Source organism: Cricetulus griseus, chromosome 3, assembly GCF_003668045.3.
Source record: "Cricetulus griseus strain 17A/GY chromosome 3, alternate assembly CriGri-PICRH-1.0, whole genome shotgun sequence".
Classification (NCBI taxonomy): domain Eukaryota; kingdom Metazoa; phylum Chordata; class Mammalia; order Rodentia; family Cricetidae; genus Cricetulus; species Cricetulus griseus.
In genome coordinates, this window is record NC_048596.1 from 237,151,287 (window position 1) to 237,168,462 (window position 17,176).

A 17,176-nucleotide genomic window follows, 5' to 3' on the forward strand; every position below is an offset into this window, starting at 1 on the left:
CCCACTTCTTATAGCAATGGTAATGAGTCCATCAAAAAGAGATATTTATTACTTTTGGTTGCAGGCAGATGGAGAGTGTGGAATTGTGTCAGGGGGATGCAAAGTGGAACCAGTACCTGTTATATATCAAAGATCTCAATCTTGAAACATTCCCAGCAGGTTTCTCAGGAAACCAAACAGCCTAGTAAATGAGGAAAAATGCTAGCCAAATGAATGCTCATCAGTGACAAATCTTGAGAAGATAACACTGATTTTTAACAGTAATTTAGATAGAAATCACTAATATTCTAAATTAATGTAAAGGTGCTGCAGTGAAATACAAATTCTAAACCCATGAGGAAGATGGAGCAGCTCATAAGTACCCTCACTGGCCCCTAGTGCTCAGAAGCCCAGAAAACCTCATAGCTTGTGATGTACACAAAGTCACAAAAAAAAGGAAGGAAGGAAGGAAGGAAGGAAGGAAGGAAGGAAGGAAGGAAGGAAGGAAGGAAGGAAGGAAAAAAAAAAAAAGAAAAAGCTGGGTGTTGGTGGTCATGTGCCTTTAATCCCAGCACTTAGGAGGCAGAGGCAGGAGGATCTCTGTTCAGGCTGATCTACAGAGCAAGTGCCAGGATAGGTTCCAAAGTTACACAGAGAAACCCTGTCTCAAAAAAAAAAAAGGGGAGGTGCTGGAGAGAAGGCTCAGTGGTTAAGAGCACCGGCTCTTCCAAAGGTCCTAAATTCAATTCCCAGCAACCACATGGGGGCTCACAACCATCTGTAATGAGATTCGGTGGCCTCTTCTGGTGTGCAGGCTTACATGCAGGCAGAACACTGTATACATAATAAGAAAAGGAAAAAAAAAAAAGAAAAAGAAACCAAAGAAAGGTATAGTGGTCTTTAATCCCAGCACTCAGGAGGCAGAAGCAGATAGATCTCTGTGAGTTCAAGGCCAGCCTGTTCTACACAATGAGTTCCAGTCCAAAACAAGGGCTAGCCAAGGGATGATGGTGTACACCTATCATCCCAGAACTTGAGAGGTAGAGGCAGGAGGACCTCAAGTTCAGAACCTGCTTTAGCTATCTAGCAGGTTAGAGGCCAGCCTGTACAACAAGACTAAAACAAAAAGGGGGGTGGGGTGGGGGATGGCTCAGTGGGTAGGAGTACTGCTGTACAAACATTAGAGCTAGTATCCTCAGCACAATGCACAGCCCCATAAACCTGTAATCTCAAAACTATGGTAGGAGTGTGTGGCAGAGCTAGGAAGTTCATGTGTGTTTGCCTGCCAGCCAATCTACACAAAAAGTGAGGTCTATCTTGAGATAGGTACTATCTCAAGAAAATTCAGCAGGGCTGGGAGGAAGTGACGTTCACCTTTAGTCCCAGCATTCGGGAGGCAGAGACAGGCGGATCTCTGTAAGTTCAAGGCCAGCCTGGTCTACAGATGGAGTTCCAGGACAGGCTCCAAAGCTAAACAGAGAAACCCTGTCTCAAAAAACCAAAACAAACAAACAAAAAAGGAAAGAAAGAAAGAAAGAAAATTTGGCAGGAAGCAAAAGACAACACTCCTCTTCTTGCCTCTAGGCAGGGCATGTACCTGTACACACTATTGTATCCACCTGCCTCTGCCTCCTGAGTGTTGGGATTAAAGACATACACTACCTGACTGAAGTATCTTTTCAAACTATTCCAGATCCAACAATGCTTCTCCTTCTCCAGTCCTATTATTCAATGATTAATTATGACCTTGCCAATTCATAAGAAATATTTACCTGCATTTAAAATACATAGTTCCTTCATGGCTGCCATCATGCTTTCCTCTCTTAGGATTGTCCCACTCGACTCCTAGCCAGAGTCCTAGCAAAACAAAAAGAAATGAGTGATAAAAGATGAGAGGGACACTCTATTTTCCTGCAAGCAAATACAATTTGTAATGGAAGCTGCATCACACAAGATGATACATGATTAAAACGGCAAATTCTACCCTAAACACCTGTAACTACCATCATAACAAAACGTCCAGATGGAGGAGAAATTGAAGGTAAAATACAGATATTTTCAGTCCAAAAAACCCAAGAGAAAGCCTTCGAAGAAAAAGACTGTCCAAGAGAGAAACCTGCAAAGAGGCAAGAGGCTCAGACACCTGGGTAAGATTATGACAAATGGGCAGTAGAGCTGCCAGTTTGCTGGACACAAACTTTAAAAAACGAAAGCATTCAGTAACTAATTAGAGATGGAGAAATGGATTTAAGTGTTCAAGTGCTTCTAGGTCTTTTGTATGGGTCTCAGAACTTAAAAACTGGGGCTGAAGACACGGCTCAGCAGTTAAGAGCACTGGCTGCCCTTCTGGAGGACCCAGGTTCAATTCCCAGCATCTACATGTCAGCTCAATACTGTCTGTAACTCTAGTTCCAGGGGATCTGGCACCCTTACATAGACATATGTGCAGGCAAAACACTCATACATGTAAATCTTAGAACAAAAAAAAAAAAAAAAAACACTAAAACTTAAAAACATTATTAGGGTTTCCTAAGTCAGAGTAGCATATCTTAGCCTTAGAGAAATCATTAAGTAGATTTTAAAACTATGACTATCTAACTAATAAAGCAGAAAAATAATCCAATGGCATGGTAACAAAGAATCCATTACGCAAACAGGCAATAATAAAAAACCCAAATTATCAATAATTCTGTGTATATGCATATGTGCAAATGTGTATGTTCAGGTGTGCAGGTATACGTGTCTGAGCATGCATTTGGAGGTCAGAGGTCAGTCAAGTGTCATTCCTCAGGAGATTCCCTCCCTTTTTTGTATTGTTTTAAAGATGTATTTTCAAGTGTGTGTATTTGGTGTTCTGTTTATGTGACTGCAGGTGCCCAAGAAGGACAGAAGTGTCTGACTCCTGGAGATGGAGTCACAGGATATTATGAACCACCTGATGTGAGTGCTAAGAACTAATCTCTAGTCCCCTACAAGAATAGGAAGTGCTCTTAACTGCTCAGCTATCTCCAGTTCTCGCCTTGTTTTTTTGAGGCAGGGTCTTTCAGTGGCACCTGACGCTCAATCCCTTCCATCTAAATGGTAGAAGGAAAAACAACTCCAACATGTACTGTGGAACCCGTACAAGTACACACACACAATAAAAACAAAGGGATTTTGATAGGGAAAAACTAAACTGTTGACCACTGATAAATATTAAATTTTAACAAAATTAAGTTTTTCAATCCATAAACACAGGAAGTCTGTCTAATATATTTTTTCTTTTTGGCGACACAGTCTATGAAGTCCTAGCGGGCCTAGACCTCACTATGTAGACTAGGCAGGCCTCTAACTCACAGAGATCCTTCTAGCTGCCTCCTGAATACTTGACTGTGCCATCATTCCCAACTCCTTCTTTAATTTCTTTTTGTACTGTTTTGTAGTTTTCATTTTGTTGGCTAATTCCCTAAAATTTTAGCTTTTCACATCATGCATACACATTGTGGAATGTTACAGTCAATGCCTGATACAAATGAAGGAAAGGAAGTGTGAATGAACTTTAAGTATAAAGTGCTAAGTGAAACAAGTGGGTCATAAAGGAACAAATACTGTAGGATCCTGCTTATGACTCCCTATAGTAATCAAATTTGCAGAGGCAGAGGAGGAGAAAGGAGGAATTACTGCTTTTTGGGTATGGCATTACAGTTTGGAAAGACAAAAAACTGTTCTACAGATGAACAGTGAATGTATCTGCTATCTGTGATTGTACATTTAAAAATAGCTAACTCAGGTAACCCCAGCACTCAAAAAGAACCTTGACACACACAGTGACAACAACAAAAGAAAAAAAAATTTAAAGATTTTTTATATTTATTTATGTACATGTGTGAGTACCTGTATGTATGCTTGTATACCATGACTAATGCCCAAGGTGATCATGAAGAGAGTATTGTATCCCCTTGAAACTGGAGTAACAAGTGAGTCATCATATGGGTGTTGGGGACCAAAACTGGGTCCTCTGCAAGAGCAGCAAATGCTCTTAACCTCTGAGCCAGTTTCTCTCTAGCCCTGAGAAACTGTTTTAAACAAGGTAGAAGGTGAAGACCAACACCTGAGTTTATCCTCTGACCTCACATGCATACTGTGGCATGCCCTCACACACAAATGTACACACACATGTACACACAAAGATTAAAATGATATATTTATCCTTCTGGAATTCACAATACAAATTCACAAAAATCTCTGATCACAACGTCTGAGGATTCTGTGAACTTATGACAAAATGTTAACTAGAAAATCTCAAAAGTCTAGGTGTTGTGGTGCAGGCCTGTCATCTAGCATAGGCAAGAAGATCACTCCAAGTTCAAGGCCAGCCTGAACTACATAGCTAAACACTGTTTCAAAAAAAAGAAAATAAATCAGGCCAAAGAGATGGCTCAGTGGTTAAAAGCACAGGCTGCTCTTGCAGAAGACCCAGGTTGAGTTCTCAGAACCTACATGGCAGCTCACAACGGTCCAGAACTTCAGTTAGAGGGGATCTGGCACCCGTTTCTGGCTTCTGAAGGCACTGTGCATGTGAGATACAAATACATAAATGCAGGCAAACTACACACAAAATAACAATCTTTAAAAAAAATTCTCACCAGGTGGTGGTGGCACACACCTTTAATTCCAATGGGGGGGGGGGCAGAGGCAGATGGATCTCTGGGAGTTAGAGGTCAGCCTGGTTTACAAAACAAGGTCCAAGACAGACTCCAAAGTTATACACAGAATCACTGTTTCAAAAACAAAACAAATTCTCATATATTTAGAAATTAAGCAATGTTATTTTAAATTACTTTAAGTTAAAAAAGAAATCACAAAACAAATTAGAAAAATATTTTGAACCGTCTCGAAAAACAAAAACAAAAAAAAGAAAACTATTTTGAAAAGCCTGGGTAATTCAGTAGTTAAAGCAGCCAAGTGGGCATGGAATGCTAACTATAATTCCAGCCTTGAAGGTGGAAAGAAAGCTAGCCTAGGACTCGCCATACTGGAGCATTCTGAATGAGTGCCTTGATAAGTAAGGTGGAAGAGTAATTAAGTCCCTACACACCAACCCTGGGTCTTCACATGCCTGAGGCTAAATTTAAAAGTAACAGACTAGGGGCTGGAGAGATGGCTCAGAGCTTACGAGCACTAACTGCTCTTCCAGAGGTACTGAGTTCAATTTCCAGCAAACACATGGTGGCTCACAACCACCTTGAATGACATATGGTGCCCTCTTCTGGCCTGCAGGGCACATGCAGGCAGAAGACTGTATACTTAATAAAATCTTAAAAAAAAAAAAAAAAAGTAACAGACTAATTTCTTTGGTGAAGGGCAATAAAGGAGTAGAAGGGTTGTGGAATCTTCCCCTACAGTTAAGGAGAGCTGCTAAAGCCAGGCAGGTGGCAGAAGATGTCTTTCATGGAAGCCCTTAGCAGCCACCATGAGCTTTCACCACTGGGAAAGTAAAGCCTGGATTTGTGTTGGAGACCCCAAGACGATGGAGATGCCAGAGCCACAGGATATCTATCAGGGAGAGCTGCAAACAGAGAATAGAACCTGTACTTATAGGTATCAAAGTGGGAAGGGCAAAGCCATTAAGCCTTTTGACAAAAGACTTGGAGCCACAGTATTTAGAGTTTTCCCTGCTCGGTTCAGTGTCCTCCAGTTTGGAATAGAGTCATATTTGGTTAATATGTATTCTGTGCCATTATATGTTAGAAGTATGATATTTGCTTTTGGATTTACAGGAGGTAACAAGAGATTGTCTTGAGTCTCAGAATGAAATTTTAAGACTTTTAAACATTGAGACATAAAGACGAAGGTGACTTCTAAAATAGAACTAAATGCATTTTGCATTATTTTATTGCCACAAGCCTCTTCGGGGCAGGAGGCAAAATGTGGGTATGAATAAGAATGGCCCCCACAGGCTCCTATGCTTGAATACTTGGTCCCTATTGCTGAAATTGTTTGAAGGATTTGAAGGTGTGTCTCTGGGGGGTGGGCTCTGAGGTTTCAAAAGACAAGCCATTCCCAGTGTATGCTCTCTCTTTCTGCCTCCTGCTTTAGAACCAAGATGTGAGCTCTCAGTTGTTCCTACCACCATGCCTTTATTCTGCCATCATGGACACTAACCCTTTGAAACTGTAAGCCCAATTAAATGCTTCATGTTGTTTAAGTAATAAATAAACAAACAAGAAAACCAAAAATAGATGAGGAGCTGGGAATGTAGTTTAGTTGGTTGAGTGCTTGCTTGCCCAGCATGCACGAAGCTCTGGGTTCAATGCCCAGCACACCAGCATTCAGATTAGGAATTCAAGGTCAGTCTGGGCTACAAGAGAGCCTTCCTTTAAAAAAAAAAAAAAAAAAAAAAAAAAAAAAAAAAAAAAAAAGTACCTGGCCATAAAGACATAGAGGAAACTTAAATGTACACTGAAAAGGTAGACACAGCTAAATACTGTGTGATCCTAATAAGAGTCATCGGAAAAAGGACCAGTAGCTACAGGAGTTCAAGGGTTAAATAGCTGGAACCCAAAGCATTTGGGGGAAAATGGGAAACGTAAGTTACTAGACATTTGTGACTAACCTATACAATAAATACTACCAAGCACAAACCCCAAGGTAAACTAAGCATGAGAGTGATGCCATTTGCAGACACAGTGATTATTATTATCTATTTTTTTATTTTATTTTATTTTTGTTTTTCGAGACAGGGTTTCTCTTGTGGCTTTGGAGGCTGTCCTGGAACTAGCTCTTGTAGACCAGGCTGGTCTCGAACTCACAGAGATCCACCTGCCTCTGCCTCCCGAGTGCTGGGATTAAAGGTGTGCGCCACCAACGCCCGGCGACACAGTGATTATTAACACTCAAATGTACACACCACTGCAATGAAGGAGGTAATGTAGTTGGTTATTTTTATTCTTTGCTCCTTGGGGACCCACCACCCAGCTCCCAAATAAATACACAGACTTAATTCTTATTTACGGATGCCCAGACTTGGCTTGTTTCTAGCCAGGTTTTAAGTTATCCTATCAATCTTTTGCCTCTGGGCCTTTTACTTCTCTTTATTCTATATATCTTGCTTTCCTTCCCACTCTGTGGCTGGCTGTGTGGCTGGGTGGCTGGCCCCTGGCATCCTCCTCTCCTTCTACTTCCACTCCCTCCATTCCTTTTTCTTCCCTAGGTTTCTCTTCCCATTTATTCTCACTGCATGCTAGCTCCACCTGTTTTTCTCTCCTACCCAACTATTGACCATTCAGCTCTTTATTAGACCAATCAGGTGTTTTAGGCGGGCAAAGTAACACAGCTTCACAGAGTTAAACACATGCAACATAAAAGAACACAACACATCTTTGCATCATTAAACAAATGTTCCACAGCACAAACAAATGTAACACATCTTAAACTAATATTCTACAACAAGGTATCACTTAAGGAGGTTGTGCAGGTACAATTAAGAAGTATGTGGGAGCTTGCCAATCTTTCTCCTCAGTTCTGCTGTGGACTTTAAACTGCTCTAAAAAATGAAGTCTAGGAGCCAGGCATGTTTAGGGCTGGCCAGATGGTGGGTCAAGATGCTTGCCACTAAGCCTGTATTGAATCCCTGGGACTTACATGGTGGAAGGAGAGAAGCAACTCCAGCCAAGTTGGACATAGGTGCCCACATGCATGTATATACACAGACAAAATAAACTAACTTAAAAAAGAAGCCTATGTATAAAATGAGTCCATATGATCAGTATATTCTACCTCATACACTAATACAAGAGACCATATTATAATTGGATTGACTTGCTGAGCATGAAAGCCAAACTAAAGGATCCTAGTATTTGTGAAGCCTTGGGTTCCATCTTCAAGGCTAGGGGGAACTATTTAATTGAATTTGACAAAGGTATCACCAGGTAAGTGACCTTACCAATAGGCTAGAAGCTACTTCAAGTACACTATCTGTAACTGTTTCATCACAGAGCTAGCCTGACCACTGGACACTGCAGACATTCAAGTGCCATTCCTTTACCCATTCTGCCCAAGGACAAGAATGCATACTGCCGGCATTATCAGCTTTGTTGCTGCTTCCACTCTTTGGTTCCTTGCACACACCAAGTCCTGAAATAACTAACTTTATTTTTAAAGATACCTAACTGTACTTATGTGATGAAAGACCAAGAAACTCAAGAGATTCTACCCAGTTCCACTGAGCAATTTGTTGACTTGAGTCATTCTTAACTATCTCTACATTCCCCAGAGAGGGCACCCTCCTCAGAGCCTCCAAATGTAGCCAACAGCTCACAGCCAAAACAAAGTTTCACTATTCTAATAGCTGGAATCCTGCTACTGCAAGGTTAGCCTAAACAAAACTATTAAGGAGGCTGGTTTCAACACCATGCTAGGCAGTCTCATGTCTAGAATGCCCCAATGCCTCTGGGCTTTGTAGTCTGTAACCTATGAATGTCTTTAAAAGATTTCCAATACACCATGTGATGGTGGTGGCAGCATAGTATATGTCTTTAATCCCAGAACTTGGGAGGCAGCACTTGGGAAAGCAGGCCATGCAACTTCCTTGGGCAGCACAGTAGAGCTGACCCTATTGACAGAGGTGCAGGTGAAGCTGCCTGAGAACATGAGCTTGGAGCTCAGGCCCCATCCACCATCTGCCAATATGACGGTGTGGCCGAGGGAGTTGTGGCATTTGGGAGAGCTGTCCCTGCCCCTCACCAGCTGCAGCACTCAGCAGAGTGGCCCCTGCACTTCACCTGGGCAACACAGTAGCGCTGGCCCTGATGGCATAGGTATGAGTGAGCCGACCCTGAGGGCATGAAAGCAGAAAGGGCACCACCCCTTGCTCATTGCTACATAGGATGAATAGTGGGGAATGCCGGAGAGCTTACCCTGGTCCTGAGGATCAGGAAGAGCTGGCAGGTTGACTCACCCTGCAACTACTCTGGCCCAGAACCAGGGTTATGAATTGGCTTGCCCCAACATCCGCCCCATCTATGAGAGAGAACATGAAGGGGCTGGTCCTGCAGATCCAAAGATGTAGGATCTCCACAACACAGGGCAACAAGAGGATATCCAGGAGTCCCAGGATCAATAGTGTAACAGAAACTAGAGGCCTCGAACAAGACCAATGGCTCTTTACAATGAATATTTGCAAGTAAAGATCTATGGATAAAGGTTATGCTGTTTGACTCACTACAGCTTCCATGAAGAGATTTTTCTTTTTTCTTTTCTCTTAAATTTTATTTTGGGGGTAGGGAAGTTGCAAGGGAAGAGGGAGGATATGAAGAGATGGGAGGATGAATGGGACCCAGATGCATGAAAGGACACAAAGAATAATGAAGCAAGTGAAAAAATTATTAAAGAGCTGAGGACATGTCTCAGTGGCAGAGCACCTGTCTAGCATGTATAAGGCCCTGGGCTTAAGCATCAATAGAAAACAAAAATTAGAAATTATCAAACTGCTTGTGATAAAATTTGCTACAAAATTTAAGCAGGGCTGCCTCCCAGTAACAAGTAAGCTACAATAAGCATCCTAAATTACTTAATGCTCACACTACTGATGAAGAGACCAGCTCCCCATTTCGGCAGCCATAACAGCCTAACACGTGCTTGCCTGACTTTGCCTTGGTCACTAGGAGGTCAGATGCCTGCCTCGTGGCAAGGAACCAATCAGAAGTCAGCTGGTAGTGCTATGCTTTAGGGACAAGTGCACAGCAATGATGTGCAGAGCATAGCAACTGCCCTGGGAAGGCCTACGGGCCATAACAACCAGATGGCCAATCAACACAGGGCAAGTTCTCCAAGCCTGGAGGCACACCAATCCTAAACCTGTGCGTACCCCTAGACACTCCCCTTATGCTGCCCTATAAGATCTCGGACCCGTGGCTTCTCAGAGTCTTTCCCCAGCCATCCACCATGATGGGTAGATGAAAGGCCCAAGCTAACATGGGATTAGCTCATTAAACAACTGCAATAAAGCCTCCTGCTGTTTGCATCAAGCTTTATCTCCGCCTGGTGATTGAGGTCGCTGCAGTCCTGGGCCGAAATCCTGGGGGCCTGAGCCTCCAGGGGTCTTTCACTTACAATTCTTACAACCTCTTATCTAAATACACTCTCACTCTCATGTCTACCGATGACAATGATTGGTGTGACATAAGGTTTCAATAAATGTCTGGTTGATAAATTTAGTTCTTTCTCTCTCTTTCTACCTCTCTGTTTAGAACCCAGAAGCTTGTGTATGCTGGGTGGCCAGGTAAGCACCACTTTAGCTGTTTCTGCCATCTCCTAGAACATATTTCACCGACTTCCCTCATGTAGGGTCTGTTCACCCCACATAGGCACCAACAACAGATCAAAGAAACAACTCCTAGTCTATCTAGGGAACCAAGAAGTTTAACTGGGGTGACTTACAGGAGCAGGAGCCATTGAAAGAGAGACATACCAACTCCAGCAACCGCAAAGCTTCTACTCTCAGGAAGAAGTGTAGCCTAGGGCAATGCCCCTCTCCCCCAAGTCCCATAGGCCCAATCCTGTACTGGTCTCAGCTGCTGAATGTTCAAGAGGATAGCATTTCACAACAGGAAAGAATGTCATATACCACACTCAAACACTCACACACTCCTATCAGTTCTGGTAGAAGGATAAAGTTGAAAAATAGTAACATGATCTGATTTAGCCACACTGAGTCAATTCTGATTCTCTAGGGTGTGGTACCTTAATGAAGCTTAAAAAACAAAACAAAACAAAACAAAAACACACCTTCAAAAACCTGCAACAAACAATGCTAGCTGGGTGTGATGGTGCACTCAAGAGTCTGAGGCCGGAGCCTGGCGATGGTAGCCCATCCATGCCTTTAATCCCAGAACTCGGGGCAGAGGCAGGCAGATATCTGTAAGTTCGAGACCAGCCTGATCTACAAGAGCTAGTTCCAGGCCAGCCTCCAAAGTCACAGAGAAACCCTGTGTCAAAACATGAAAATAAATAAATAATTTGAAAAAAAAATTCTGACGGCAAAAAAATAGAATAAAAATTCTATCATATGACCTCTAAGAGAAAACCAGAATCCTGTGGTACTTAAATCAGTAATATCAGCACTGCAGAGACAGAAAGTCCACCTCAAGTTGAAGGTAATCTAACTTATATATTGAATTTAAGACATGGGGCTAGAGAGATGGTTTAGTAGTCAAGAACAATGGCTACTCTTTCAAAGGACTTGGGTTCCAGTTGGCTTGGAATTTGCCAGGTAGAGCAAGTTGGCCTAGAACTCAAGAAATCCGCCTGCCTCTGACTGAGTGCTGGGATTAAAGGTGTGTGCCACTACATCTAGTTCAAAACTGGTATGATAAAGCACTACTGTGGTTTATACAGATTTGACTCAAAGGTTTACACACAGTGTTATAGCTTACCTGCCACAGGAGGAACAGTACCACAAAAACGCACTGTTGCAAATTCTCCGTTAACGTCAACTCTTCTACCAATGACATCTAATGGCAAAATGTCACCCATTATAAGACAGCAGGAATCCAAAATATGGATCTAGGGAGGAAAACATGAAAAACTGACAAGAACTTAATAAACAAATATTGTAGTCTAACTAAGCTGGCCTCAAGTGCTTAAACTTACAGCAAGTCCTCCTGCCTCAACTGCTCAAGTGCTGGAATAACAGTTGTCAGCTACCACACCCAAAGTTTTTTCCCCCTTGGGGATTAAAGAAATGGCTTACTACATTAGACAATTACTAAGCACACACATGAAGATCTGAGTTTAGATCCCCAGAAAAAAACAAGTGTGAGACAGTGTGAACCTATAATTCCAAAGCTGGGAACAGGAGACAAGAGGATCTTGGAGCTTATTGGTTAGCCAGTTTTGACAATTGGTGAGCTCCATGTTTAGTGATCAACCCTGTCTCAACAGGCAAGGTGGAACCAGGCAGTGGCTCAGAGGTTAAGAGCACTGACTGCTCTTCCAGAGGTCCTGAGTTTGATTCCAAGCAATTACATGGTGGCTCACAATCATCTATAGTGAGATCTGGTGCCCCCTTCTGTCATGCAGACAAATACATGCAAGCAGAACATTGTACCCCTAATAAATAAATCTAAAAATAAAAAAGAAAGAAAGAAAACAATGGTTGGGGCTGGAGATCTGAACTGGTAATGTGCTTGCCTAGCATTTACAAAGCAGAGTGGCTCATGTCTTTAATGCTAGCAGTCAGTGGTCAACCTGGGATATAATGAGACCCTATCAGGAAAAGAATAAAAAAAAGGAGTAACTCAAAATTTTAGGTGTGAAAATATAATGGATACTATCCCTTTGTTTGCTTTTTCTTTAAGACAGGCTCATGTAACCCTGCCTTTACTGTCCGCAAACTATGTAATTAGGGCTGGGTCTTGACCTCCTGATTCTCCTGCCTCCACCTCTCAAGTGCTAGGATTACAGACATATGGCACCATACCCAGTTTATTTTGGAGACAAGATCTCCCATATAGTATATGCTAGCCTTGAACTTCCGATCCTCCTGCCCCAGCTCCAAAATGCTGGAATTACAAACATGTGCACATGCTCAGAATTAATATTTGGGAGAATAACTAGATAGAAATGGTGAAACAGAAAATTAGTATCCTTGGCTGGTTTGGCTTTTGCCTTGGGTAGATGGTGGTACTCTAAGGCATTGCAACTTCTAAGACATACTTAAGAGCCCCTGTACTAAAATAGAATCTTCAGCAATGAAAAGCAAAAGAAGTCATCACAGAGCCCAACACATGGGTAAGTAAAACAGCTTGGGCTACTTAATGTTTTAGGAAACAGATTAATAGATAGGCCAAGGCAGAGCCCTGCTCATAAGGCTGTGCCCTGAAGCAAAGTTCTAGTCACTGAGTAAGATGCAAGTAGAACTCCATTACTAGAATTCCACAAGCTGGAGAGCAAGGAGTTACCTTGCCAGAAACTCAAGAGTCCTGCCATCACTCTGGGACAGCTAAGCCAAAGGGAATATGCATTTAAAAATTTGATAGCTAGTATCAAATATCCTTTCATAATAGTTGTTCCAATATATATAGTTCTATCAGGAGAATGAGTCCCTGTATCCTAACATTCTTGCCTTCACAGAATATCCACAAACTTTTACCCGTCTATGTTTTTTGTTTATTTTGTTGTTTATGGTGGGGATCAAATCCAGGACCTGAGGCATGCTAGGCAAGGGCTCTACTACTAAGCAAGATCTGTAAAACATATATTCTACTTATATCCTGTTATAATTAGAAGATGAGCACCTAATAACTTGGGTTTACTTTTCTCTGGACCTACATATTTAGCTCTCCTTTCCTTTTGACTTCCTTGTTTTAGCTTTTGTTTTGTTTTGTGAGTCCCATCCAGTCCCGTCCCATTTCCCACTCCTCCCCTCCCCCAAGACAGGGTTTCTCTGTGTGTAACCTGACTGTCCTGGAACTCACACAGATCTGCCTGCCTCTGCCTCCCAAGTGCTGGGACTAAAGTTGTGCACCTCTGCCACCACCATCAGGCCTCGGTTTTTTGTTTTGTTTCGTCCCCTGCCCCTTGAGATAGGGTCTCTAAGACAGCTGAGGCTGGTCTTGAACTCATTTTATAGCTGAGGGTGACCTTGAACTTCTTATCTTCCTACTATCACCTTCCTGGTGCTGGCATCAGACATGCCTAGGTTTATGTGGTACCAGAGATGGAATTCAGGGCTTTCTGCATGTTAGGCAAGCACTATTCTCACTGAGCCACAACCCTAAGCGCCCTTGTTTGCTTTTTCAGATGAGCTCTCACTATGTTGCCCAAGCTGGCCTTGAACTCACAAATCTTTTGCTTCTCCCAAATCACTATGTACCATCACACTCAACTGTTTCCTATTGCTCTTGATGAAGTGACCACGGTTCCTTAAAACAATTTGCCAAGAATTAAAACCATGGAGAAAACAACTACTAAAAGCATGGCATTTCTAGGTACTAAGTGCACAGCAGAAAAATACCTGCCCTCTAGAAGCTTCTATCCTTGTGGTAAGAAACACAATAAACCAGATAACATGGTACAAATATAGTGATAAACACAAAGACAATAAGCACAGTGGCTCCGTTAAAGATGGAAAAAAGTTGGCTAAGAAAGTAGTATTCCAAACGCAGGTAAGGGATTGAACCACATGACCATACAGAAGACCATACAAGCAAAGAACAGCAAATCTGAGTATCTCAGAAGCTAGATTGTGTTTAAGGCCACATAATGGAGCAATCAGGTAGTTATTAAAGCAATACATCAGGGAGGATGCAGGGCCAGGTCATTTAGAACTCTGGAGCCATTTAAAAGAATTGTCTGCACAGTGAAACGGCAAGGCAGTGTTTAGTCGATTTTTTTTTTTTTTTAAGGAGAGAGATTATATTACTTTTCTAAAAAGATCCCTCTAGATTCTGTAATGCAAACTGACTAGAAAACAACAACAACAAAAAACAACTGTGATTAGTAGTTAGGGAGTAGTAATCTCGTGAGAGGTACTGCAGTTTTTAAAAGGTGAATGTTGTAAGAAAGGGCTTGAAGATCTGGACTATTTTGACCGCCAGAGGATTTGCTGATATGAACATATTAGACTGCTGAGTCAGAATGACTTCAAAGGTTAGGGCCCAAACAAATGTCTCAGTACACAATTATTATAAATACAATAAATCTGCAAGTCACAAGGCAAAGTCCTGACAGACCCACAAGTCTGTAATCTTACATTCTTTGGAGGCTGAGGTAGAAGAATCAAACACTCAAGACCAGCACAGACAACCAGACCCTACTACCAGGCTAGGAACAGCTCAGTGGTAGAGTCCTAGCCTAGTATAACGGAGGCCCCAGAACAGAAGGAAAAAAAGAAGAAAACGAAGAAGAGGAGGAGAGGAAAGTGTACTAGTTCCAGCACCAAGCTGCTTTATGTGGTCTCCTTTACCAAAAACAAGTAACCAAAGCTGGAGTAGGTTTCTCCTTCAACATCAAAAGAAGCAGAGTTCCAGAGAAACAGATTCTTTTGCATTATGACTCAACCGGGAACAAATAAAAAGTCCTCTTCATGCAACAACAACAACAACAACAACAGCAAAATACCACATTCTCAAAGATGCACTGAAAATGAAGCTGATTTATAAATAAGATGAATGGGGGCAGGGATACTTGCCTGTCCCCATTCATCCTTGGAATGATGGACTTGGAAATCCTACAGCATATAATAAACAAGGAGGAAGTGGGCTAACATGACTGCCTCCTTTGATTTGAGGGCCACTGTGGAAGAATGTTCTTCACATCAGGGCAGATCTGCATCAGGAATTTAACTTTGTAAATATTTTACAGACCCTAATAAAAAATGTTTTATAAAGCTGTCGAAATTGAGGTGTGATGGCCCACATCTTTAATCTCAGCACTCTGGAGGCACAGACAGGAGAATCTGTGAGTTTCGGGCTATCCTGGTCTACATATTGAGCTTCAAGACAACCAGGAGTACATAAAAACCCTCTCAAAAAACCAAACCAAAACAAACAAAAATTCCAAGTCTATGCTGTGTTTACAACAGCACCCATAACATGAGCACACAGAAAATTAAAACTAAGAAGACATAAAAAGAGAGTACGTAAGTAATATCAATGGACAGTGAACCTGAACATTCACATCTCCCCCTTTTATCTGCTCTGTCTTTAACATTCGTAAATCCCGTTGATTCAACAAGCCTACTTCTTTGGGGATGGCTAAATCACACCCTAATTTGGATTCAATAATTCACGTTAACAGTCTCCAGATGCGGACTGTAAAGTCTTTGTTATTAAAAAAAAAAAAAAAAATCCCAGGGTGTGGTGGTTCAGGCATGTAATCCCAGCACTCCGGAGGCTGAGGCTGGAAGTTTGTCACAAGTTCAAAGTCATCCTGAGCTAAAATGTGAGCTCCACGTCCAGCAATGAATCCTTGTTTTAAAAAAAATTAGGTAATTTATTCACTGTCAGGCATTGCAACTTGTGCATGTAATCCCAGAAATAGCTAAGACAAAGCAAGAGGGCTGACGCTAGCTCGAAGCCAGCTTCAGATACACAGTGAGGTCCAAGACCTTGGGGTACATGAGACCCTCTCTCAAAAGAAAAAAAAAATCGGAATATAACCCCCCGAACCCCGTCCCCCAACGCCCGCACCACCAGAATCCTCAATAACGGAAGCCAGGGCTTTCCTCCACAGTGGCAGCCTGTCAGGTCCTCGGGCGCCCGGCAGCATCCTCCGAGAGCAGCGCCCAGAAGACTCTGACAGAGCACGGGCGCTTGGCGCAGGCGCACTAGCCTTCCGCCGGGTCAGCCATGAACGGGGCTCCGCCGACCCGAGAAGTCTTGGGGCTTAAGGAACGCGAAGCTGCCTCAGGGTGCGAGGGCGGTCCCATTGGGCAACCCGCCACCTCAGCTCCGTGACCTTACAAAGCTCACCTGCCCTCAGCCCCTGGGTCTGCACCGCGAGTCCCTCACGCTCTCTCAGCGACGAAACTTCCGAGTCTGGACGGAAGTGCCTGGAGACCGGAAGTCCTACATCCGTAGAGGAAGTGATGGCTGGAAACCCCTTAACCCACCCAAACTCCAACCTTATCCTGGCGAGGTGGTGTTCAGGAGGACGAAACCCCGAAAGACAACGGGACCAACCTAATTTTAGTACTATAGTTGACCCAGGACAGCCAAACTGAGTGCTAAAAGTTCATAGCTGGGCGTGGTGGCTCATGCCTACTACAGTCAGTATTCAAAAGGCTGAGGCAGGAGGACTGAGGCCAATTCCGGGTGTGTGGGGGACGGGGTTGGGGGATAGCCTTGGCTGCATAAAGAAACCCTGTCAAAAATACAAAAATGTTTCATGCTTATGGGGAGTCTACCACTGTAAGGTGTTCGTGGTTATGGAGAAAAGTGTGGTGTTGAAACTTACAGAACTGAAAATGTTAAATAGCTAAGGCAGAAGGCAGAATCAAGAGTAAATGGCAATGTTTTAAATTGAAGTCACTACTGTAAACAAGTAGTTCCTATGAATCTTTTTTTTTTTTTTAAGATGGTAAAAGCCAGTAACTATTGAATTGAAAACCAAGTAAGATGCCATGTACATATGGCAATGTGGCCTCTAACATAATTAAAGCTCAGTCTACCTGGGGCTGGGCATAAACTTAGTGGAAGACCTCTGGCCTTGAAGC

General features: G+C 42.6%; 1 protein-coding gene across 8 annotated transcripts in view; it reads right to left on the reverse strand.

The window, feature by feature from the left end:
• Tbce (tubulin folding cofactor E) overlaps positions 1–16,686 on the reverse strand; it is a 37,194-nt gene extending 20,508 nt beyond the window's left edge. For 4 of the 8 annotated variants that reach the window (XR_003484128.2, XR_003484129.2, XM_027409420.2 and 1 more), the window contains exons 1-3: positions 16,434–16,542; positions 11,394–11,523; positions 1,752–1,836 (exon numbers count right to left, since the gene is read on the reverse strand). Coding sequence is in view for 6 of the 8 variants with exons in the window: in XM_027409420.2 (XP_027265221.1) it covers positions 1,752–1,836; positions 11,394–11,493 (185 nt within the window). In the remaining 2 variants the exon portion in view is untranslated. Of the gene's footprint in view, positions 1–116; positions 182–1,751; positions 1,837–11,393; positions 11,524–15,151; positions 16,099–16,151; positions 16,303–16,433 lie in introns of those variants that run through there. The other 4 variants (XM_027409421.2, XM_035442857.1, XM_027409426.2 and 1 more) reach the window with 4 other exon arrangements.
• Between the last annotated feature and the right edge of the window lie 490 nt (positions 16,687–17,176).